Source organism: Macaca mulatta, chromosome 17, assembly GCF_049350105.2.
Source record: "Macaca mulatta isolate MMU2019108-1 chromosome 17, T2T-MMU8v2.0, whole genome shotgun sequence".
Taxonomy (NCBI): domain Eukaryota; kingdom Metazoa; phylum Chordata; class Mammalia; order Primates; family Cercopithecidae; genus Macaca; species Macaca mulatta.
In genome coordinates this window covers 95864437-95891830 of record NC_133422.1, presented here as the reverse complement: position 1 = coordinate 95891830, position 27394 = coordinate 95864437, and the positions used below count along the sequence as shown (strand labels likewise).

At 36.8% G+C, this 27394-nt stretch overlaps 1 protein-coding gene across 2 annotated transcripts in view; it reads left to right on the top strand.

Annotated features, from left to right (window-relative positions):
* NALCN (sodium leak channel, non-selective) overlaps positions 1-27394 on the top strand; it is a 354786-nt gene that overhangs the window by 190926 nt on the left and 136466 nt on the right. For both annotated transcript variants that reach the window (XM_028837268.2, XM_028837267.2), the window contains exon 14: positions 25102-25239. In XM_028837268.2, coding sequence (XP_028693101.1) covers positions 25102-25239 — 138 coding nt within the window. The remainder of the gene's footprint in view (positions 1-25101; positions 25240-27394) is intronic.

The following is a 27394-nucleotide window of genomic DNA, read 5'->3' as shown; positions in this document are numbered from 1 at the left end:
GGCCAGGGCAGGAGGAAAAGAAAGAGGGAGGAGGTGCTACACACTTTTAAATAACCTGATTTCACAATGACTCACTCACTGCCATGAGAACAACACTGAGAAGATGGTGCTTAACCATTCCTGAGAAACCACCCCTATAATCTAATCATGCCCACCAGGCCCCACCTCCAACACTGAGGATCACAATTGAACATGAGATTTGGTTGGGGACACAGATCTAAACTGTATAACACAGAGATATGGCCATGGGACTGGAATGGCATCTACAAGCCAAGGAACATCAAAGAATTCTGGCAAACACCAAAAGCCATAAGATACAAGGGAAGATTGTTTCCCTAGAGCTATAAGAGGGAGTACAGCCCTGCCCTGCCAACACCTTAATTTTAGACTTCTAGTCTCCATAGCTGTGAGACAATACACTTCTTTTGTTTTAAGCCACCAGGTTTGTGGAGCTTTGTTACAGCAGCCCTAGCAAACTCATACAGTGACCTTCTCCATGGGTTGTCTTCCTATGTTAGCAAAATGGATGTGACATTTCCAGGCTTCCTGATAACATCTAGAGGAATATGTGGGTCCTCTGTTCCCAGGCCTCCTCCTTAGGACCAGGAAAACCTTTCCTATCATCCCTTTCCTTCCAGCAAACTTGCTGTCATCTCTCATTGGAAGGATTAAGTAACAGGGTTATTCCTAGAATTAAAATAACTAGCTTCGATTAATCACATGGGAAGAAATTGATGTTATGAAGACAACCACTTGGGTTAGACCCAATACCTGCACAAGATTTCTCAGCTCTGTCTCCAAAGCTGCTCCCACATTCCCCATGCAAACAGGGTTTGTAAATAGACATGTGGTAGAAAGCTGCTGTTTAACTCCTTTCGCCAGAAACATCTGGACCCCAGATCCTTCCCAAGATGCCCAAATAGGTACCTGCAAAGCAGCTAGCATGGGGCCGGACACAGAGTAGATCAGTTGTGGATTCCTGTTCTTCCTGTTTTTATGGTACTGGTCGGTTTCTGTCACATACCATTGACATTACACACGGGTCTTATTGCCTTCACTAGTCTACAGGTGTCTTGAGGTTGAGAACATGTGCATTCCTTACACCTCCAAGAGCACTTAACACTGTGCAGTGGATCTGTAAGCATCAGTAAGTAGAGCCAGAAAGGAAAACAGCCAGGACTGCATCCATATACAAGCCCAAGAGATGGAGAAGTGATGCTCGAATTCTACTTAATGGAAAAACAAAGAATGCTATGTTGATAGAATTTAATAAAACAACTTTGTCATCTCAAGCCAATAACTTTCTGTTCTAGTTTGGACCAAACAGCTACACTGCTAAATAGAAATAACAAGTAAGATGAAATCCTGATGTAAGGCAATATGCAACAGTTCCTGTTTTGTTGGGATGAATATATTGTATGAGTACAATTTACATGAACTATTCATTCTGGAACAGCCTGTACAGGTCCTAAGACAGATTGGCATAAGAAAGAAAAACCACAGTCTTTCTGTAACAAAGACAAATTGCATGTTTTTCCATAATCGCCTAACAAAAGCTTATAAGCAGCTTCAGTAAGGTTTTACTCAGTTTTTCTCTCCATTTATTATAGAAAGCAACTGCCTCTAAATTACTGAAATAAATGCAGTAAACATTCACTGTCCATCTTTAAACAGCTCTGTGTCTTTATTCTTTCTGATTTCCCACTAAAATAATAATAAACGGGCCTCATATGCTTTGCAGTTGTACAAATGGGGATAGTTTTTATTTCTAAGTAATATATTACCCTCTATAACACAAAGAACTTAAATGTTAGTATTTATTTGGTATAGGTTTTCTTAATTTGCATTGTCTAAATGTTAATTACTTACTCTATTGAATTTTCACTTATAAAATATGTCCGAAAGAGTCACTGCACAATAGAAGCAAGAAATGCTGTAAAACACATAATGACAAGTTAACTTTCCCTTCCCCTTACCACCAAAATGACTAGTCATGCAGTTAGTTGTATTAAAGGAATTACCAAGAAGTTTGAAGAAACAACTTCCTCCTTAATTTTTTAAATTATTTGTGAGATGCCGTTAGAGTGTATGACATTTTTAATAGAGTTAAGGTTTATTTTAATCTTTAAAACTATTAGTTCAATTAATATTGCTGAAATCTTTAATTTTTGTTGTTTTGTCTTTCACGTATTTTTAATTTTGTCATGAAATATTTGAGGTGCAAAAAGATATGAAGAATAATAAAACATACTCCTCCGTGGCCATACTTAAGCACCAAGTTGGCAATAGACCTGAAGTCCTTGGGTGCCCCTTCCTGATCACTATCCTCTCACTCTTTCATAGAGAATCACTTTTCTGAATTTGATGTGTGTTTTGTTAATTTCTTTATGCTTTTAATGCATATATGGACATCAACTGAAAATCACGTATCTTTTGCATAATTTAAACTTGCCTTATACAGTCTCATTCTGTACTATTTCTCCTGCTAATGGCTTTTATTGCTCAATATTATGTTTATGAGAGTTACCTAATTGAGTACATGGAGCTGTATTTTATTTATTGTCATTACTGTATAAAAAGCAACTATATATTATATTACATATATGATACATTCTTTATATAGACACAACACAATTTATTTTTTCATTTTCCTGTGCAGGAGGCAAATTCTAAGCTGTCCTCCATGATATCTCCCCTCTAATGTCCATATCCTGCATCATCCCCTGCCCTTCGATACTGGTAGGATTTGCGAATATGATGGGCTGTCATTCCTGTGAATAGGTTGCTAAGCATTTAATGTTGAGTCATTCATAAATGGTTATTGTCATGGGTGGGCCTGACCTAATCAGAGGTACTGGACTTTTCTTGGAGAGATTCAAAGCAAGAAAGGGTCTTCTGTTGGTTTGCATTAGGAGATATACCTAATGTAAATGATGAGTTAATGGGTGTGGCACACCAACATGGCGCATGTATACAAATGTAGCAAACCTGCATATTGTGCACATGTACCCTAGAACTGAAAGTATCATAATAAATATATATATATATATATATATATATATATATATATATATATATATATATATAAAAAGAAGTAAGCCTCCACGTTGCAAAGTGCTATGTGGCCAAGACCCTGGCCAACAGCCATCAAGAAAGCAGGACTCTCAGTCCTGCAACCCTAAGGAACAACCCTCTGATAATAACCCAAATGAAGTTAGAAGAAGACCACAAGCTCCAGATGAGACCAAAGCCCAGCTAGCATCTTGATTTCCACCTTTTGAGACTCTGAGCTGAGAGCAGGGTTATATTACACCATGCCGGCATTCTGACCTCCAAAAACTGTGAAATAACAAATGAGTGTTAAGCTGCTACGTTTGTGGTAATTTGTTACACATCAATAGAAAACTAATGCATCCGGGTGTTGGATGTTTGTTTCTAAATTTTGCAAATCCAAACAGTACTGCTCTGAACATTTTTACACGTTGATTTGTGCACGTGTGAAATAATTCTTTTTGGGGTATGTAGCTGGGAATAGAGCTGCTGGGTCTTAGAATGAACATATCCTCAATTCTCATAGGTATTGATAAACTTGCATTCCAAAGTACTTTTACCAATTTATCCTGAACTATCAGCAGTATAAGAGTATTCTCTACTTCACCACTCAGGAACACTTGGTCTGGTCAGGCTTTGTTTTGCTTGAAACATTGAGCTCTTCATTTAGCCTGAATTGATTTTTGTGGCTGCTGTGAGAGAGGGAACAATTTTATTTTCTTTCCATTTGGATAAACAATTGCCACAGTACTATTTATTGACCAATCTATTCATGCCTCATAGTTCTGCATCATATGCCAGCTGTGTCATAACGTGGTTCCATATGTGAGTGCCCAAGTCAAGAAGCACAGGCTCCCTTGTCACCCCCTTTTGTCATTGTTAACTATATAGCTTTGCTCAAGTATCTCAGCAGTCTCCTCCTTTCAAGGGTTCATAAGGACTTTGCACCTTATGTCTGACACATTAAAAACCAAAGTCTAGCAGAGATCAGAAATTCTCAATTGACTTTTCTTGATTCAAGCTGCTTCTTAACTTTTGGTCCCTGGAGTTTTTAATTATTTTCTTAGACTATTAACCTTTAAAATGATACTTTTTGTATTTTATCCAGAATTTCCTGGGGTTTTTGAATTTTTTTTTTTCCATACAGGATGAGAAACTGAGGTTCACTAATAAATTTTTGAGAAGAAGAAAAAAAAAGTACCCCATTGGACTCTCAGATGGATAGACTTTTTTTGTTTTAATTATACTTAAAGTTCTAGGGTACATGTGCACAACGTGCAGGTTTGTTACATATGTATACCTGTGCCATGTTGGTGTGCTGCACCTATTAACTCATCATGTACATTAGGTATAACTCCTAATGCTATCCCTCCCACCCCAAAACAGGCCCTGGTGTGTGATGTTCCCCACCCTGTGTCCAAGTGTTCTCATTGTTCAATTCCCACCTATGAGTGAGAACATGCATTGTTTGGTTTTCTGTCCTTGCGATAGTTTGCTCAGAAGGATGGTTTCCAGCTTCATCCACGTCCCTACAAAGGACATGAACTCATCCTTTTTATGGCTGCATAGTATTCCATGGTGTATATGTGCCATATTTTCTTAATCCAGTCTATCACTGATGGACATTTGGGTTGGTTCCAAGTCTTTACTATAGTGAATAGTGCTGCAGCAAACATACGTGTGCATGTGTCTTTATAGCAGCATGATTTATAATCCTTTGGGTATATATCCAGTAATGGGATGGCTGGGTCAAATGGTATTTCTAGTTCTAGATCCTTGAGGAATCACCACACTGTCTTCCACAATGGTTGAACTAGTTTACAGTCCCACCAACGGTGTAAAAGTGTTCCTATTTCTCCACATCCTCTCCAGCACCTGTTGTTTCCTGACTTTTTAATGATTCCCATTCTAACTGGTGTGAGATGGTATCTCATTGTGGTTTTGATTTGCATTTCTCTGATGGCTAGTGATGATGAGCATTTTTTCATGTGTCTGTTGGTTTCATAAATGTCTTCTTTTGGGAAGTGTCTGTTCATATCCTTTGCCCACTTTTTGATGGGGTTTTTGTTTGTTTTTCTTGTAAATTTGTTTAAGTTCTTTGTAGATTCTGGATATTAGCCCTTTGTCAGATGGGTAGATTGTAAAAATTTTCTCCCATTCTATAGGTTGCCTGTTCACTCTGCTGGTAGTTTCTTTTGCTGTGCAGAAGCTCTTTAGTTTAATTAGATCCCATTTGTCAATTTTGGCTTTTGTTGCCATTGCTTTTGGTGTTTCAGACACGAAGTCCTTGCCCATGCCTATGTCCTGAATGGTATTGCCTAGGGTTTCTTCTAGGCTTTTATGGTTTTAGGTCTAACATTTAAGTCTCTAATCCATCTTGAATTAATTTTTGTATAAGGTGTAACGAAGGGATCCAGTTTCAGCTTTCTACTTACAGCTAGCCAATTTGCCCAGCACCGTTTATTAAATAGGCAATCCTTTCCCCATTTCTTGTTTCTCTCAGGTTTGTCAAAGATCAGATGGTTGGCCAGGCGTGGTGGCTCATGCCTGTAATCCCAGCACTTTGGGAGGCCAAGGCGGGCGGATTACAAGGTCAGGAGATCGAGACCATGATGAAACCCCGTCTCTACTAAAAATACAAAAAATTAGCCGGGCACGGTGGCGGGCACCTGTAGTCCCAGCTACTCGGGAGGCTGAGGCAGGAGAATGGCGTGAACCCAGGAGGCAGAGCTTGCGGTGAGCCGAGATTGTGCCACTGCACTCCAGCCTGGGGGACAGAGTGAGAAAAAAAAAAAAAAAAAAAAGATCAGATGGTTGTAGATGTGTGGTATTATTTCTGAGGGCTCTGTTCTGTTCCATTGGTCTATATCTCTGTTTTGGTACCAGTACCAAGCTGTTTTGGTTACTGTAGCCTTGTAGTATAGTTTGAAGTCAGGTAGCATGATGTCTCCAGCTTTGTTCTTTTGGCTTAGGATTGTCTTGGCGATGCAGGCTCTTTTTTGGTTCCTATGAACTTTAAAGTAGTTTTTTCCAATTCTGTAAAGAAAGTCATTGGTAGCTTGATGGTGATGGCATTGAATCTATAAATTACCTTGGGCAGCATGGCCATTTTCACAATATTGATTCTTCCTATCAGATGGATAGACTTTTTAAAATAAGCACCATCTAGGGCAGGCCGTCCCAGTGTTTGCCTTTACCATCCGCAGCCTCACAGTCTTTTGCCTTTGTTTGCATTGAGGATATTGTGTCCTCTTTGAATATCATAGCCTCAGCTTTATCCTCCCCCAGTCTTCCACACCGTTGAAAATCATCTTTCACAAAATCTTTCGTACCTATTTATGATGAAGATAAATAAAGCATGGGGTTGATTTTTCATTCATAATTCTATCAACATTCTTTATGCAATGGAGCTAGGAAGTATACAGACATGAAAAAAATGTAGTCACTGCCCTCTTTAACTATAGCATTGTCAAGAACCCAAGGAAGAACTGGAACAACGTATCCCATAGTAGAACACATAAGAAAGATCTCAAGTAAGCCAAAGGTGACATATGCTACAATAGGTGTACTCAGTTCTAAAGTAATAGCAAAGACGCTTGGGAGAGTATTTTAAAATTCTGGGAATTTACTCTGTGCTTAGTGCTTCCAAATATCAGTTCATTTAATAAGAGGAAAATATTGCTTCCAGAGAAGGAGGTCTGCAGAGCTTTATAAAGATTTGTCTTTAGGGGTGAATATAATTTCAACAGATAGGGATTTGGGTCATGGCATTAGATGAAGGCATTCCTTATAAGAAAAAACAAATGAGTAAATTAGAAACATGGAGAATCACAGGCATGGAGGGGACATATGACCAAAGGATGGCAGTAGCAATGGGAAACCAGACATGGAGGGTCTTCAATGGTTGGAATTGGGACACAAGGGAGCCTTTGAAGATTTTTACTCTTTTTTTTCTTGGAGAATAGCAGAAGAGCTATTTTGAGGAAAGTTATACTGGAAGAAATGTTATTTCTCTGAGGAGGTATTTTCATTGAATGAAATTCGTTTTTATTGATGAAAGACAAGAATTTATGATCAGTTGATAAATTTCAGGCATCTTTGGAGGTATTGTTTTTTTTTTTCTGAGGCTATTACTGTGTCAAATCTTTTACAGTCTCATAAAACTGAGTCTCGTCTGAAGCTTTAGGCCAAATTGTTATCCATGTGTAAGCGTGACTCTGCAATAGAAACTAACAATTCATCTAATTTTAAAGTAATCCCAAGAGATATATATATATATATAGTTTTTGTAATTGTCTCCCTCCCCCCCCGGAAAAAAAGCTGTAGCATTAACTTTCTTTATTTCCTTTATAACATTAGGGTTTTTTCCTTGCTCCTGTTTGAATTTATTTTTGTGGTGACTCATCAGTGGCATAATGATGAAATGATAAAATAATATCCTGTGTACTTCCTTTTAGAGGATGAATCACATAAAGTTGACCATCTTTTCCTGCTGTTGTATATTAATATCACTGGTCCACTGAACTGCAATGATCAGAATTATGACTTTCCTTGAATAAAGCATCCTGTTTCTACCCCTAACCCTAGAAGTGTACTCTTTCAGGGAGAATCTATTTTTGCACCTCATCTTATTTTGATAGTTTTCCACCAATCATCTTACTTGCAATTTCCCAACTATTTAATTGTCATTTTACAATAATATTACTTTATTTAATAATTTTATTAATATTATTTTAATAATCAGACTGTTCCATTGTTCAAACTTTAAAAATAAGTGAAAGTCATTAATGAAAAGTATTGTCTCATTCCATTAGAATGAGCTTCCACAGGTATGTTTTCAGTGATGAAAACATGACTGTGTTATTAAATATTTTGTTGAGTCTTGCCTACAAAAAGAGGGCAGTTCATACATTTGTTTGTGTTTGTACACCTTCTAGCTCCACTGCATAAAGAACGTTGATGGAATTTTGAACAACAAAACAGGCACGTGATTTATGTAGTCTTGCCTACAAAAAATACAACCTTTAATGAGACTCTATTGTCGGTCCCTCATGGCTACACACAATTTCCTATCAATAAAACAGGAAAATACGTAACTTAGAGGATTGGTAGGAGGGTTAAAGGAAGTAATCGATGCAAAGTAGTTAGCGCTGAGCCTGCCATGTAAACAGGCACTTAACAAGTAGTAGCAGTTGTTCTTCTTAAATGCATGGAAAGCCCATGTCTTAGCATGGCATGCTGAATTCCTAGCAGCACTCACGTAGCCCAATATCCAAGGGTAAATGACTGGAGAATTAGCTCAACATCCAAGAGTAAATGACTGGAGAATTAATGGAATGGTGGGCACTCAGTTTTCTGTGTTGTATACAAAGTTTAAAACTTTAAAAATAGTCCCCAATTCCAGTTTAGAAGATTATTTTTAATCAGTCTTTTACAACTTTCCAAAAAAATGCAAAAGGTAAAAAAATCATATTACAGAAAAATAACACAAACTGACAAGTTATTTCCAGAAGCTGAAATAGCTTATCATTAACTATTACATATATGGAATGAAACAGAGACCATTCAACCAATGATATGTGTATTCATTCTTTCTCTTGGGTGTACACCTCTTGGACGTAACACCCAGAGTCTTAGCATGCCAGAAGACTAAAATGCCTATCTCTGCAGAGGACTGTCTCTAACAGGTTTTCTAGGAATCAATGTTGAAATGTTAATTTCCAGGAAGCATTATGAGATAAAGCATAATGTGTGAACATGTGTGAGCATGCATCTGGCTGAGCACATGTGTGTGTAGGTGGGGGTGGGGAAGGAGAGAGGGACCCCCTGAGCAAATGGAAGCTAATGGGCTGCATCCTATAATCTTATATTGTGCAATACAAAAGACAAAGCAGAGCAGCTGGGACCAGATACAGAAAGAACCTTAGTAGCTAGTTTAGATGGAGTTCTGCAGTATTGCTGCTGTGGTTTTTGCTGTTGCTTCTTTGCGGTGTCATTTTAGTTTTCAGAATTCCAGAGAAAAAGGCAACAGGCAAAATATAAAAATCCTGCCTCAATCCGACAGAAATATACTTGATAAATTCCTGTGAGAACTCTACAAAGTTAGCAATAAAGTATGCATATTAATATAAACCACCAAAAAGTGAATTCTGTTAGCAGTCTAGACAAATGTCACATTCCCTGTCTCTTGGGATAAACCAAGTCATTTCAAGTTGAGTAAAAAGAAGCAAAGCCAGTGGGATTATGCAAAGGTACAGCAAATGAAAGGAAAGACAACACTCTCTTGAAGAGTGAGGAAGAACTTTCCTGTATTGTTTACTAAACAAAGATTATCTTCATCTTAGAGTTGCTGCCAATTCAACAATAAGTAAAAAGAAATGTTTATTATATTTGGCCTTGTTCTAACAGAATATAATGTGTCCAGCACTAATTATATCCAGGTCAAATAAATTTAATCAAAATTTAAAGTAATTAATCTAAAAATATACAAATTCAGATGGAAACAAAAAATGGCACTCCAAACCTAAAAAGCTCATCATGAGGACATTCATGTTTCCCAGAGTCCCGGCACAAGTGTGACTAATTTTTCTAGCAAATATACACTTTGATAGACAAACATGTTTATACAAGTTCTACAATGATTATGAGGTAGAAACTCGTTCCTAGGGAAGCATAATTCTTCCTGATCAAGTCCAGAAAGACATTTTGCTGGATGTTATTAATAGTGATGGTTACGCTATGTGACTGCTTTTTTATGTGTGAGACCTTACGACAAGAGCCTTGCAGAAAAATAGATGGATGGATATACACAGAGAGAGAGGTGCACACACACACACATAGATATCCACATGTATCTAATATCATTCTCAAAACGACTTCATTAAGGAAAATTATGGATGTTATAAAAAAGAAGCAGTGAGGACCAGCACCAGAAATTGATGAGAACCAACAAGAAAACATATGAAGCTACAATAATTAGAAGAGTATGACTTACGGTCCACAGACGGATGATGAATGGGCAAACACATAGGTGTTAGCCCATTCTTGCATTGCTATAAAGAAATACCTGAGACTGAGCAGTTTCTAAAGCAAAGAGGTTTAATTGACTCACCATTCTGCAGGCTGTACAGGAAGCGTAGCACCAGCATCTGCTCCTTGTGAGGCCTCAGCAAGCTTCCAGTCATGGCAGAAGGTAAAAGGGGAGCAAGCAGTTTCACATGGTGAGAACAGAAACAAAAGAGAGAGGAGGAGGTGCCAACTCTTTCAAACAACCAGATCTCCCGTGAATTTAGAGCTTAGAGCAAGACGTCACTTGTTATCATAGACAGCACCAAGCCATTTGTGAGAGATCTGCCCCGTGACCTAAACATCTCCCACCAGGCCCCACCTCCAACACTGGAGATCACATTTCAACATGGGATTTGGAAAGGACACACATACAAACCATGTCACCATATATTCACTCAAACAATATTAACAAAGTATCACAATGAATGATTAAAAGACTCGTTAAACAAGTTAAGTTGGGAATACTAACGCCCTCTCCTATTATGTATCAAAACATTTTCTTGATTAATTAGAGCAAGGATATTTAAAGAATGAAAATGTAGAGAACAGAAAGAAATAAAATCTTAATATTGGATAGTCAAAGACCACCTAAACCTAAAAGAATAAAAGCAGTTACAAAGAAGAATGAATTTGAACTTTTAAACAAGCCAAAAATAACCACCAAAAATATTTTTTAAACAAAGGAAAATGTGAACTACAACTTTAACTTACCATTTCAGTAAGAAAATGTCAAATGGGCAAGATTTATTTGCTATATTTGGTTTTTGTTATCGACAATGCACCCTGCTGGCAAGGAAGCAGAGACACTGTGATGTGCACACAGGCATGCGACGGTGAAAATTTGTGTAACTTTTCTGAGAATTGGTTTCTTATTAAATAAAATGACACTAACAAGCATCTTATCCCTTGACCTCGTAATTGCATTTATAGAAATCTCTCCTAAGTAACCTGAGATGCCTACAAAGATTGATCTTCAAAAAATGTTTTTGTTGCATTATTTAATGTTTTGAAAATTTTGAAATAATTTTTCTGTCCAACCATAGTAGAATGACTCAGTAAATTTTGATATATAGTGGTTTATCATACAGTTATCAAAACTATATTTTTATAGACTAATTAGTGATGTAAGTCATGAGGGAGAGAAATGGTGATGATAAAATATTTAAAATTACACGAAACTATATTGGCAGCTGAATTCAATTTTGATTCAAGTACATTTATATGCCTGGAAACAAACTGATAGAATGTTTAAATTATAAAACAATATACATACATTTTTGTTATGTATATGTGTGTGTGTGTGTATATATATATAAACTGTTTGGATTATTTTATTCTTCATATATTTTGGTATTTTCAGATATTTTACTATGAAAATCTTCAAAAGTAGAAACAGGTTGATTGATAAATAGTTATAAAACCTTAATTTATAGTTAAATATCAATGAGAAAAAAACATTTTTTAAATGGCAAGTGCATGTCTAAAAGAAAGAAAATACACACACACACACGGACATGCTAGTTATATTTACATTAAAACTAATTTAGGTTTTTGACTTGTAAAATGTTTTATTAAAGTCAAATAATTTCAATTAAGTGTTTATTCATCAACAGCTATCAAGTTTATTTTTAAGGTATTAAAGTACTAAATAAGCAGTGTTAGAAGTGTGGCTTTGAAATTTATATCTGCAAAAGACCACATCATTTTTGCTAAAGCTCTTTATTTGTGAACTTAGCGAAGACGTATGAGAAATCAAAGTTGATAATCAGGTTACTTTTTCACATGATAAGAGAAAGATACGGGGAGGAAGGACGGCAGGAATTGGGTGAGATTTTACAAAATCTCACATTTAAGACTTCTAAAAATTAAGTATTTGGCATGAGGAACGAGCAGAGAAAATAATAGTCACATATCCACATTTGTAAAGAGAGGAACAATAGCCAGGCAAACTCCATGTCTGAAGTGTTGTTTATTTTAATATGCAAAACATAAGCATTTCTCTGACCAAAGCTGCTTTCTATTTAAAGCTAAATAGAAAAATCTTATTCTTGAGCATAGTTATACAAATGAATAAGAGAACATAGTGAAATTTCCTATGTAGATTCTGTGCTGTTATAGTTATGGAAGTATTTTTAATTAGTCCTCCATTTAACAATGGGGCATACATCCGTGTTTTTTGGAGCACTGTTTTGTATATATTAGTAAATTATCATTGTAATGAAATGAAAATATCAACTTCATGTACAATTTTGTAGCACATATTTGCCAGTGAAATGCATAACTTACATTACAAAAATTTAATGTGGCTGACATTAGCAAAATCTCTTATTAAGAAATAGGTCATAAGTACTCCAAGAAACTTGACAGTCTGTTCCATGAAGAGCATTAATTCAAAAGTCCCCCATTTGCATAAATCTCCAGGTCTCATTTTCACAGCTGTTTGTTGTCAGCTAGACCGTTGCAGTTCAAAATTATTTTAACATAACCAGTGGGAAGTATACCTTTCAACTAAAAATACCATGCTCTGCAAGAAAGATTGTCAGGAGTAAAATATAAGTTCATTCGGTCGATCTTGATATTTTTCCTTAAAATAAATATTTCTAATGCAGGAACTTTAAGTCCCAAATTACTGAAATAATTTTATTAAAATATATTTTGTAATTTTATATTTTCATAAAAATAAAACGATTATGTGATCATATGTAAAAATGTTCATCAGTAGCGCTTATTTTAGCAAAGAGTGAAAAATACTGAGGATATCTATTTTTCATTAATCAGCCAAGCATTGTATGGAGTGCAAGATAGGTACCCAGGACTATGCTAGAAAAAAGAGGATTAAAATTTTTAGATATTGCTGAGAATATGCATGTATATTGTTGTTCATTTTAATAATGGAAAGCGATCAGTAATTATTAGATCTTAAATGTCTTCTACCTGTAACACCCAAAAGGACAGCAGGAAATCAAAGTCAAGAGATCTCAGACTGGATACTAAGCAACACTATTTGCTACCTGTAAGCTGGAGTTCATGATTTAAACCCTGTGTACTTCAGCTCTCCACCTGCAGTAGGGGCCATTATACCTACAGTAATCACTTCAAAGGGTCATTGGTAAGATTATATTAAATAATGGACAACTACTGTGGAACTGCAAAGCACCATACAAATGCTAGTCCTGGTTCAGTGCCTGTTCTCACGTCATTTCATCTTGGCTGCAGTGAAATCCTAGTACAAATTCATGATCTTGTCCAGTTGTCATTTATGGTATAATACATAAAAGTTAACCCAAGCATAACCAAGGAAAGAGACAATTGGACATACCTACGTATATTTTCATAACTAGCAAAAAGATTCGCTGGTTTTTGCCAATGTGCTTCTGTTATTTTTTTTTCTTTTACTCTTGAAATTATATTTAAGGGTAGACTCTACTTAAGTAAAGTAATTTGCTGCTGGAATGGGCATAATGTTCTGATGTCTGCTTTGCTTCTAATTATGTTCAAGCTCATCTTGACATTTAAGGCCAATGACATTAGTCTAGATTCAGTGAGACTTTTCCTTAGTCATCTAAAATTTGAACAATAAACAGTTTTTTTCTCCTCTCTCTTTATTCATTTAAGTGGAATGCTTGGCAACAAGCATATTTTGGGAATTGTAAAAGCAAAATAAATAATGTGGGTTCATTTTGAAACAAGAACAACTTGGTCTTTCTTGCCAACATAAAAGGCAGACACAGAATTAATTGAAACCACCAGTTTCAACTTTATTTCCTCCGAAATCACAAGGAATAAGGAATTATTTTATAGATATATTGATATTTTAAATGCCTGAGTTCTATTAACACAAAGGTAATTGACTTCAACAGATCTCTAACTTCAAAAGAGTTCATACATAGAGAGAGATATATAAAAATAGGTACAAAAACTTTATCATTTAAAAGTCACTCATAATTAAACTCCCCAGAGCAGGACCCTACACCAAAATTCAGTTAGTGTTCCATTGTGTTTTAACATCCCATCAAGTGATGACTTAAGACATAGAGCAAAGCACTTAATTTACTTGCCTCCTTATCTTCAGTAAATTTGCCAACTCCGCAAGTTTTACTGTTAATTCAATAGAAGACCCTGATGAGTTGACAGCACCAAAAGGCAATTCATAGCACCTATTAATAACAAGTCACTGTAGCCTCTTTGTTTAACTTTTATAGGTAAGATCTGGCTTGGAAAAATAGACTGGAAAGTATATTATTAAAAAAAACAAAATTTTCCAATTGACTACCATTATCAATTAATAGATCATAGAATAGTAGACCTTTATAGCTGGAAGATATGTATTGTGTACTTCAAAGATGAAAAGAAATAATGTCTTTGAAAACACTGTCAAACTTTCAAAATTATGTATCTAAAAGAAATTTCTTTAAAAAATAGTTTATCGTGTATAATTTTTGAACTTTATAAAAATGGAATCACACCATATATGACAAAACATTTTAAGTCATAAATAATACATAGGAATTCTGGGCCAGGCACAGTGGCTCATGCCTGTAATCCCAGCACTTTGGGAAGCTGAGGCGGGTGGATTACCTGAGGTCAGGAGTTCAAGACCAGCCTGACCAACATGGCAAAACCCTGTCTCTACTAAAAACTATAAAAATCATCCAGTTGTGGTGGTAGGCACCTATAATCCCAGCTACTCAAGAGACTGAGGCAGGAGAATCATTTGAACCTGGAAGGTGGAGACTGCAGTGAGCCGAGATCGTGCCATTGCACTCCAGCCTGGGTGACAAGAGTGAAACTCTGTCTCAAAAAAAAAAAAAAAAAAAAAAAAAAAAAAGAATACATAGGAATTCTGGAATTCAACCAGTGGGATAGAAGTTGCTTTTCCTTGTTACAATATTTTTAAGGCCGATTTCAAAATTATTATTTAAACTATTCTTTATATAATGCTTTATTATTTTTAAAGTATTCACATATATGTTATTTTGATTTTCAAAACAATTTTTGGGTGACATTGGGATTGCATATTTGAGGAAGACTGGTCTCAGGACGGCTGCGTGTTTTACCCAAAGCCATTAAGTAAGTCGGTGACTTAGACTCAGACCCTGTGAAAGCAGAGGCTGGGTACTTGGTTCTTGGCCTCACTGATCTGCCGGCTTACAGAGCATCCTGGTCTGCATATTCAGTGATTCAATCTCTATCTTAAACGTGGTCCCTCAGCCATTCCTTCTAGAAAGGTGATCTCTTTAGAGAGAGCAGTGATGGAGGTGGCTGAAGTTATACCAGGGGGAGAAGCTTTGAAAAGCTCCTGACTGATAGGCACATGTACCAATGGGAGCAGAAGCTTTGCTGGCAATGTCGAAGTCACTTTGGAGGCTGTGTGAGAAGGGAACCCATTTCCCTGGGATATAGCGCTCTCCAACAGGGCAGCTGGATGGCTAGGTGCAGCCATGGAGCATCGGATTCACCTAGGAATTGATATTTTTCCTGAGGGTTTCACAAAAAACAAACAAACAAACAAACAAAAACAGAGAGATGGAATTTGAAGAACTGGGAAGAGTGTGATTGAATTGGAGGGATTTGAAATAAAGAAATAGCTACGGTCAATGGCTTTAACAAACAGTACTATATTTATACTGCAAATTCCAAATCCACAGTATTTGTATTTACGTACCATTTAGTTTAGCCACAGTAAGTTGTGGCTCTTGGAGCTTTTATTTACCGTGGGATTTTAAATACATTTCATGTCGTTTTCATTGGTTTTCCTTAACCTCTAATTCTCCATAAGATCTTCATCCTGTCAGTTATGACTTTGCCAATCAATATACTTTTTAGAAATGTAACCCCAACATTAGATATGTCCAACATTTACCGTATATCAATATTATCCTAAAAATTGCTGAAGTTTTGAATAGATGAATAAGTTTTAAATCAAAGGAATTATAAAACAAAATATTAACAGATTATGAGGTCAGTGGGTTTTTCTGAAGATGAAACTATTCTAATTATTGCTGTTTGGGGAAAAAAGAAACAAGGAGACTGAGTAGGTGAATCATTAAGGCAATTAAAAGCAGGAGAGATGTCGCTTTTACACTCAGTGAGTACCATCGAGGCAAGTCTTCTATTTGAGGGCTGTCTTATAGGAAGACATAACAGGGACTCTTTCACTAAAAAGGTTGAGCTACTATATAAATTTTCAAGTGGGTTTTATTTTGAAAACAACTTTTTTTGTAGAGAAAGAGTTCTTGAAACCAGTTAAAGGTTTAAAAAGTAGATACAAGTTATGTTGTAAAATCAAAGTTATATGTGGATGGTACCAGTTGTATTCCCCACCACATTTTAACATTTTTAGTGTATATATTTTTAAATGAAAAAATGTACATTTTACATGTATTTTAGTACAAACATTTTAAAAAGTATCAAGCCAAAAGTAATTTATCAAAACATATGTTTACACAAAAGCTTGTATGCAAATGTTCATAACAGCATTATTCTTAATAACCAAAAGGTGGAAACAACCCAAATATCAACTGATAAATAGATAAAATGTGGTATATCCAGTAATAAAATATTATTTGGCAACAAGAGGGAATGAAGTTCTAATGCATACTACAACATGGATGAACCCTGGCCACATATTGCCTGATTCCATTTATAGAAAATATCCAGGCCGGGCGCGGTGGCTCACGCCTGTAATCCCAGCACTTTGGGAGGCCGAGGTGGGCGGATCACGAGGTCAGGAGATCGAGACCATCCTGGCTAACACGGTGAAACCCCGTCTCTGCTAAAAATACAAAAAATTAGCCAGGTGTGGTGGTGGGCGCCTGTAGTCCCAGCTACTCGGGAGGCTGTGACAGGAGAATGGCGTGAACCCGGGAGGCGGAGCTTGCAGTGAGCTGGGATGGTGCCACTGCACTCCAGCCTGGGCGATGAGCAAGACTCCATCTCAAAAAAAAAAAAAAAAAAAAAAAAAAGAAAATATCCAGAGTACAAAAAGCCATAGAGACAGAAAGTAGATGATTGATTTCCAAAGGCTGAGAGAGGTAGGAATGGGGAATGACTGCTAACAAGTGTGTAGCTTTTTTGGGGGGATAAAGAGAATGTTCTCAAATTAGATAGTGGTAATGGCTGGACAACCCTATGAATAAACTAAAACCCACTTAATTGTACACTTTAAAAGGTGAACTTTATGGTATGCAAATTGTATCTCCAAAACCTACTTCTTTTAAAAGTAATATATATATATATACACCCCTTCCCTAGTTCCTTAGTCCTTTCCATTCCAGTCCTGAGAGCTACAGGTTTATTGTATACACTTTCAAGCATTTATATGCACACAAAATCATATCTTTGTGCTTGGGATATAGCATATAGCTATATCTATATTGGCATATAAATATAGCAAAGGTATAGTACTATATATTCTACTTACTCTATTTTGACCAGAACCTAAGATGTTTAACCATTCTACTTTTTCTGAATATTTGACTATGTTTTAACTTAAATTGATATCCACACATACTAAAATACCAAAATATGCATTGAGTCATCAAATTTCAAAGGTCATCCATGATATTTTTAAGGGCTTAAAACTCCTTTGCAAGATCTTTCAGCCTGTTTATTTCAGCATAGGAAAATACCCTTGCTTGGCCTTCACCTAACTCTAAGGAAGTCTATTAGAGATATTTAGGGTCAGAAATGAGTCCTCGGGGCTTGAGAGAGAAAAGGATCTTCTGCTATTGATGATCTGGCTCTGCCATGGCCCTGTGGCATGGGTCCTCAGTGGCTCTGTGGGAAGCCTGGTGGAGGCAATGTGGCCTAGCCCACCTATGTTGATGTTTAAGGGATGCTAGGAACAAAAGAGAAGCTATAGAGGCTTTTGCTTATCCTCCTTTCTTCCCTCTTTGGTGGTCTTATTTTTATCCAATGCTCTTAATCTCAACTTATAACCAGAAATTACAGCACCAAAATGTGAGGGCACTTAGGGGAAAACTGTTTTCTGTTTTAGTAGTAATATCAAGGAAGATCGGGGACAAATGCAGAACTGGAAGCAAGGACTAAGGTTGGATTTAGCAGGATCTCCTGAAAGATTGGATGTAGGATGTGAGAAAATGAGATGAACCAAAGATGTCTTCAGGGTTATTGGCCTGAATAACTTGAAGAATGGATTTGCCATTTTCTTGGCTAGGAGGGAGTGCAGAAAGAACAGGTTTGAAAGTGGGGCAAGAGGAGTTTAATATGAGACATCACATACTTGAGATTCCTGTTATCTAACATCCGTCCAAGTAAAAATGTAGAGTTGATTCTGGAGGTGGGACTGGAAATACAACTGCAGAAGTCATTAGTACATACATGGGATTTAAAGGCATTATAATGGATGAGATCAAGCAGGTAGAGAGTACTGAGATACAAGAAAAGATCTGAGGTCAAGCCCTGAAGCTCTGCAACGTTTAGACGTTAGGAAATTGAGGAGAAACCAGCAAAGGAGCATGCAAAGGGCTGGCATTGGATTTTGTGGCTCTGTAGTGTACCGCTTTTCTCTGTGTTTTCACCCGGAGCATCCCTGTGACATTTCTCTTCCTCACACTCTCCTGTTGTGCTTTCACCCTCTACTCTCTGGTTCTCACCCTGTTCTCATATATCCAAGGAAGATGATACAGTCTAATTAGAAAGAAGAACTGAACTCAGCTTACGGTTTTCAAAATCTTTCTTCTCCATTAGGTGAAAATCATTGCAGTCTGTTTATTCAATACGTTTTCTTTTCCACTTAAATTCTGTTCGTGCAGAGACTGATTCCTGGGAACATCAATGTGCCGGCAACTTTGACTTTGTAATTTCCCTTTTGTTGCCCCACTCAACTGCGTGGCTGATCTCTATTCATTTGTTCACTTCCAGAGTCTACTGTTGGCAATCTGATTTTTCTTCATAGTTTTCCATTTAAATTCACTGGAGATGCTTTTGATTTACTTAATTCTTTCCTGGCAGGGTAGAGTTGCTTGGTCCTGATCACCTCATAGCAAACTGGACCATTCTTAAGTAAACTACTCATCCCTGGTGCAGTTATCAGCAGGGAGGCATCTGCAGTATTAACAGTGATTAACCTGTATAGTGATGTTTAATATGTGATGATGTTACTAGCAGCAAACAAAATAGCACTTGTAAACACAGTTGTTTACCCCTACTTATGTGTATAGGTTTGGACTTGAGGGGTAAAATAGAAAAATAGGGCAAAATTACCCACTTCTCTGCCCCTAAAACCTAAGGAAATGAATAAAATGACCTGAGAAAATTACACCAGCATAACCGCAGTAAGGAAGAGCTACAATTTCATGCCGTTTTCTCTGAAAAGCAGCTAGGAGGAAAGAAAAGAGAAAGAGGAAGGAGGAGGAGAAGAGAATGAGAGAGAGCCCAGAACACTCTAGGTTCATCCCTTAAGACTGTCTTCTAGAAGAAGAAGTTAAGAAGAATAAAAGTTGGAGAAGCACTAAATCGTATACTCAAATCCTCCAATCTGTGAAGTTTCTGGCCAAGGGCCTATGCAGAGCCCTGGAAAGTGATAAGAACCACTTCTGGGTAGAAGCCACTTATTCCAGAGGCACTAGAGCTCACCATTTTTATTTTTTTCAGCTGAGAAGGCTTGAGAGTGAAGGCAAAATGTCATACCTTCTGAAAATGAATCATCTCTCATTCTGCTACAAAAATGTAGCATAATGAAAATATGAAGAGATGAAAGCAGAAGGTTCAAGAGTACAGGAGGCTCAGGATGAAGAGGGGTGTCGAAAGCCCCAGGAGTTGTCCTATTCGCCCATACAGAGAACCAAAACCAATAGGAGGACACTGACTTCTCCCTCACCTGGAGTCAGTGGAGTGGGAATGATGGCTGGAGAGAGGCCAGTGAGTTTGGGGAAGTGAACGCTTAGGACTGATTAGTTCTGGCTGCAATAAAGATTGCCTGAACCTACCTGAATTGAAGAAATATCTGAAGTCTGATATTTCAAGCATAATTGTCCATACACAGCCTCAGCTAATACTTCTCTCCCTATACCCCTCTCCTCATTACTGAGACAGTAAAACACAGAGAAGAAAACCTGGTTGATAAATTGAAAAAGGACACTAATGAGTGGGATGAGATATTTGGAATAATTCTCTGCCACTGTATTAGAAAGAACAAAAGATCTAGATAAAAGTGTTAAAAGTGGAAATTATGGTAACTGTGGAACCAGTCTAGAAAAAAATTAGTTCAAATTAGAACAGGTAGTGAGAGGACCTCAAGAACACTATCTATGAGAGTAAGAATCAAATGGTTTCTGGGCAATTGATGGTTTAAAGAAGAACATATGTAGAATAGTAAGAAGGGTTTATTCTGAATGATAAGTGTAATGCGTGAGAATATGGAAGCTACTTGAGGTAGAAGAAAGAAAGAATATATTTATTTTCCCAATAGGACAAGTGAGAAACAGAAAATCTCAGCAAAAACAAAACCAAACCAAAAATTGCATTAACAATGGCTCAAATAGCGTGAGTTAAATTGGCCCAGATTCTGAGCAATTAATGGAAAGTAAGAAAGGTTCCATTTAACCTTGACCATTTACTGTCTAATACCTTACATGTCATTATATCAGAGTCTTGGAGGGGAAAGTATAATTTTAGAACATTACCTTGACCAACAGTGAGCAATGTTTTCATAGGAAACATTGACTATCAACATGTTGATTGTCAACTTGCTGAGAAGCACAGATGACCCAATTACGATAGAAAAAAACAAATGTAAATATTGTCTGGCCAGGCGCAGTGGCTCACATCTGTAATCCCAGCACTTTGGGAGGCCGAGGTGGGCGGATCACGAGGTCAGAAGATCGAGACCATCCTGGCTAACATGGTGAAACCCCGTCTCTACTAAAAATACAAAAATTTAGCTGGGTGTGGTGGCGGGCGCCTCTAGTCCCAGCTACTCGGGAGGCTGAGGCAGGAGAATGGCAGGAACCCGGGAGGCGGAGCTTGCAGTGAGCGGAGATTGTGCCACTGCACTCCAGCCTGGGCAACAGAGTGAGACTCCGTCTCAAAAAATATCTATATCTATATCTATATCTATCTATCTATCTATCTATATCTATCTATCTATATATATATAGTGAAACTTGAGGATGTAAATGTATACACGACACAAGATGGAAAATGAAAGCAGAGAGAAAAGGTGACCTGACAGGTGGCAGTGGTAATAACTTCATCTCACACTGGAAGGGGTTAAGTCTTTCTAGTTTGATGGAAAAAGAAATAGAGATTTACATACAAATTTAGAATTGGTTAAGGGAAGTGGGGAGAGGTGTTGTGGCTGAATGAAATCTTCACATATCATAGCAGAAGTCTATATCTGAAGTGGATAAATCAAGAAATCCTAACTAGGGATAGGCGTAACACCATCAGAAGTGAAAACAAAAAATTCCTGTCTCATTACTTATACCAAAATAAATTTCAGACTTAAACTGGTTTAAACAGCCACTTCAGGTTCAACATGTTTAAAATAATAAAACAAGGAAAGTGTAAAACTACTGCATAAAACCACGGGTAAATTTCTGTCTAATCATGCAGTGAGAGAAGTCTTTTTAAGCAAAATAAAAACACTTAAAAGGAATGACAAATTAGACCACACTGAAATGTAAAACTGATCTTTGCAAAAATGTAAGAAATGTATAGGGGAAAATGCATTGAACATACATGGCAGATAAAAGATGAGTTTTCTTAATTTGTAAAGAGTTGGTGGAAACCAGTAAAGAAAATAAAATGATCAGGGCAGAAAAATGGAATAACATGCTAATAGGTAGTTCAGAGAAGCACCTTCCTCTCTGCCTTCTTTCCACTGAAACTCTACTCCTCTGCATTATACTGAGGTCAGTTGCTCTCATTTTCCCAAAACTTTTCTTGATTCACCCAAGAGGACTAAATTGGCTCTTCTCTGTTGCCCCTCAGTAGTTTTACCATATTTTGCTTACACACCATAGTTAATATTCCTCCCTTTCTTTTTATTTTCTTTTTTGTTTTGAGATGGGGTCTTGCTCTGTTGCCCAGGCTGGAGTGCAGTGGCACAATCTCAGTTCACTGAAACCTCCGCCTCCCAGATTCAAGCAATTCTTCTGCCTCAGCCTCCCGACTAGCTGGGATTACAGGTGCCCATCACCACACCTAACTAATTTTTGTATTTTTAGTAGAGACGGGATTTCACCATGTTGGCCAGCTGGTCTGGAACTCCTGACCTCAAGTGATCTGCCCACCTTGGCCTCCCAAAGTGCTGGGATTATAGGCATGAGCCACCACGCCCGGCCAATATTCTTCCTTTTTGAGAATTGATCCTGTTCATCTTTTTCTTCCCCTCTCAATTATACAGTTCTTAAGGGAAGAAACCATGTCTTACTCCACTCAATCCCCAATGCATCAGACCTTTAGAAGCCACTAATAATCCTTGTTTGAATAAATAAAGAGCACAGACCCTACAGACAATGTAAGTCAGTAAGTGCACTTGAGTCACTATCTCAAGCACGCTATCATTTGAATTTAAATTTCTAGATAAAAATCTCAACAAAACTGTTAAGGCACCCTTCAAGCAGGACACAAGTTAATTTTCAGCCTCTAATAGAAGTATTCGTTGGCACTACCTTTCATTGGTTTATTCATTTCAGCAGCTAGAAACACACAGATCCCACTGTCACAAAAAGCTTTGTTCGCAAATATAATTTAGTGCATCTCACAATATGAGCTTTCAGGTGGTTGAGCTGTGTGGAAATTAGATTTTTTTTCTCCTGAGACTCTGAAATGAAAAGAGGATAACCCCAGCGTTCTTGCCCACATTGCTTATCTCACGACAACAGATTACAATCCCATAGCTCCACGTTCCCGAGCATCTACTGACCACATGATAGCTGTGTTGATCGAATGTAATGCAGCAGATGAAAAAAACATCAGCTGGTTCATGCCCAAGACAGCTGAAAGGTGCACCTACGTTTTAAGTCTCCAGATACCAAAATAAATCTGTTGGGCTTCATCATGAGCTGTTCTACTGCTTTTGGGGAAAGAAAGCCATGTCCAGTGAAATTTCTTTTATACTGGCAGGCATTTTGACTCTTCACCTATTGCTGTTGAATCTTTAGGATATGTACATGTTTTCACACTGACACCTTCATTTAAAAAAATACAACAATCTCATATTTTTAAGGAAATCATCTTTGGAATTTGTGTTCCTCACCTTTGGATACAATAAATATTCAAGAGAAAAAAAAAATACAGGAAAAAAATAATTGCCCTCAGTGATAACTTCTGAAATAAGGATAAGTGATGTGTTGAAAAATTCTCAAAAGCAATTTTAGAAGGAATCCTTTTTGCAGAGAGTGGCCGTCTCTTCGGCACCATGGCAAGAAAAATAGTATATTGCCCTTGGTGGTGCTGGGGTCAAGAATCAATAACAACATACTTCATACTTTCATGAAAAACACTTTGTAAGATAATGAGATTACAGAAAAATCAACTCAAGGTAAAGATAATTACTTTGCACACAAAGGGTAAGTGGAAGAACTTATCTTCTAGTTCGTGGTTCATTTAACAATTAATTGCTCCTTTTTCAAATAGGTCCACTGTGTTCTGGGCCTTGAACAGTGTACTTCTAAGGAAGTTTATTACCCTTACTGAAGGAAATTGCACTCAGGTCACTTCTCAGCCTTTTGGCTAAGATCAAGTGTGACAATTATACTCAGATTACTGTGTAACTATGCCTGCATAGATCCTGGGTAGACTTCACTGAATGCAGGATGCACTTTTTGGAAAAGTACTCACTTTGGAGTCCTAATGCCTGGTGCTACTTCAATCCGTGCCAGAAACTAATAGAGTGACTTTGGGATAATCACTTGGCATCTGTGAGCATCATTTTCCTTATCTTCAAAAAAAAAAAAAGGAATCAGATTAGATCATCTTTACCAGATTAGGTCTATCTTTAGGTCCTCTAGTCTAGTGTAACTGGGTTTCTGTCTTGGTCTCAGTCCATCTTTGCATTATCCTGGACTTTATTTATTGGAATCCCAATATCCGAGAATTCAATTTATGTCTTTATTGTACTTAAGCCTATAAAGATGTTTCTAAAGAGTCATTAGACTCCAATGGGCAGCTTGTTCCAGATATCATCATAGTCTCATTAAAAAGTATTTATTGACTACTAACGTGTATAGGATACATGAGTTGGAGATTCATGGATACACATATATTTAATTAGAAAAATATGTAAGAATGAAACTAGTCAAAGATCTTGGCAGAAAGACTATGAGACTTTTAGCTTGGCTGGCTTTTGTTGGAATGCTCTATTTTTTTTTTCTTTTTTTTTTTTTTGGGGGGGGGGGTCTTGGTTTCTTCAGTGATCTTGCCCCTGTGCCTTGAAACTTTTTTAAAATCATGAAAAATGTGTTTCTCTTTAAGCTGTTCAATGTGGCAATATCACTTAGAAATATTTATTTTTTAAAGAGTCACATGTTTTTAATATGATAGCTAAAATAATATGATAGATGGGTACTATAAAAATAAAATTAAGGTTATTGCTCTTTTATATGCTTTAGACAAATGTAATTCAGTATAAAAATAAGTTTCTCTTAGCAGCAGGAACAAAAAAAAGTAATCTGTTGAAAATGTTAGATAGCTTGCTGAAAGGAAAAAAATTAATGGCAAAAATCAAAGATCTTGAATTTGTTTCTAATTTGCTCAACAGTATTTACTGCCAACAAAACTAATTTTAATTCAGGGTAATTGTTTTCTTATTCTACATCTAATAGTTAAATATCACATTTTTAAGATCTTTAGTCTCATATCTTTCCTATGTGTTGAATCAAGACTGTTCTTGCCCTGATCAGATAAAAATCAATAATATTGAGATCAAAGTCTTCAAACATCACATGCTAATTTGAAGTTGTATGCAAGCCTAAAGCTAGTGTGTTAATACCTTTGTTCTTTTCCTCTTAGGCATTTATGTCCATGTTCCAGATCCTCACCCAGGAAGGATGGGTGGACGTAATGGACCAAACTCTAAATGCTGTGGGACATATGTGGGCACCTGTAGTTGCCATCTATTTCATTCTCTATCACCTTTTTGCCACTCTGGTGAGTTTAGCATTTCTTTTCAATTATATCTTGGATTTTATAATGGGATGAGCATCAACAGATATTTGACCTATTGGGTCAATTTCAAAATGGGAGCCAAAGGACTAATGCAGACTAGTCTGGTTGGATGAGATCCCTCCTTCCATTCTAAGTTTCTACACATCAAAGAACTGCTTGATTTGTTAAGTTAGAAATTTTCTCCATCAGGTACCAGTGTTTGCAAGAGGGAAAACAAGATAGAACAAAATGAAAATCTCACATTTACATACCAATTTAAGTATCCCCAAGCATTCACACCTAGATGATCTCAGGATCAAACCGGAATTCCATTATTATTATTTTTTCTCATGTAGAGACACTGTCTTCAATTTCACTGCGTCCTCTTCACAGCTGTAATTAAACTGAAGACAGAAGCTGTAGACCTCAGGGGTGCAGTCAGTTAATTAGAAATCAGCACAGTGTTTTTGTGCTATGTGCGACTGGAAAAAAACACATGGAAAAAAATAAAACACATCGCTGCAAATATTGTAAAAGCACAGGAAAGTGGAATACCAAAGTCCAGTAAGAACCGACTTCTGTCACACAAGCAGATTTTTCTCTTCAATGTACTTCCATTAAAAACAAAGAAAAAATGTTATGAAATGCAGCCTATGGCTTACGAAGGAATGTAATACCAAATGCACATCTCTATGTAATAAATTTGTTCATATTTAAGAAGCAAACCTAAGATGTAATATTACATTAGAAGTTCCAAGTTGAGGGCTCAAATGTTTCCCTTTATCAGGAACACAAGAAATAAAAACAACTACTACTATTGTTTTTGGCAATATGTCTTACAGTTACAAAATATCTTACCGCATTATTGCTAATCTTTGGAACACCCAATTAGATAGTATTCCCAGTTAACAGATGATAAAACTGAGGCTCGGAAGAGTTTAGTGATTTATCCAATGTCACATAGAAAGTAAATAAGACCAGAGTGTTCCCAGGTCTGTCTGATCTAGATTTGACCCTTAGTCTTGCAGCTACTTATTACTGCTTCCCTGGATAATGAAGTTTAAAGTTGTCTGAAAAATGTCATTGTCAAGTCAAACTGCTGCCAAAGAATCACTCCCATAAAACAAAGTATATATAATCTCTAAGGTCAGTTTTAATTCTAAATATCCATGAATGAAATAAGTCCTTGATAAACAAGATATAACTTAGAAGTTGTGTTTGCTATAAACAGACAGAGGCTTTCCAAACTAAGATATGTCCACTGCAAAGTTTATGAGAATGCATTGTTACGTGATGTGAAGTCACGGACTCAAACAGTAGAACTACATAGACATAGTTTTGGCCTTTTTATACATGGAGCTGACTTTTAAAACATTCACAAAAGACAGGAACATTGTGCAGCAGGAATGGAAGCTTGGCTTGCAGAGCCGAATCTGGCTGTGCTGGTGTTTGCACAACACTTAGCCCTGAGGTCTTTGCATCTTCCCTTCCAGGACTTTTAAGCCTGTGCCATTTATTCATTCATCCATTTAATCATCGTTCACGCATTCAACTAAGTTTATTAAGCACTATGTGTTTAAATTACTCTAAAACTATGGAATTACTCAGACTGTTGATTGTGGCTTAAATGCAGGATAGATTTGATTGAAATCATCTATGTCAGGGAATATCAATCTAATTATTTTATAGTAATCAACCTAATTGTTTTCCTAAGAAAGCAACATAATCATTTACTTTCCTCACTGAAAATGTTTCACACTCAGATACTCGTTTGATTCTTAAATCAGAGGCACAAAATATGAAAGCTGGAAGAAAAAAAACTAGCCTATTAAATTATTTAGTAAAGTAATATTTTTTCAAGTGAGAATTCTACTGGGGTAACTGATATGATAAAATAAAATATTAAAACTGGTATATAGCCTGCTCGGGTAATTTAAATCTTCTTTATGGGCTAAAATATGGCATTGGTTATAAAACACTTAAAGTTCATCCAAGGACTCCTGGGGTTCACCTGAGGCTTTAGGAATCCACAGAGCACAAGATGAAAACCAATCTCTAATTCCACTCTTTCCGTTTACTGATTTAAGTGTCTACCCAAAACATCTGTTCTAACTTTTTTAATTGCAATTTTCAAAAAACAGTTGTAAGTTAAAACTGA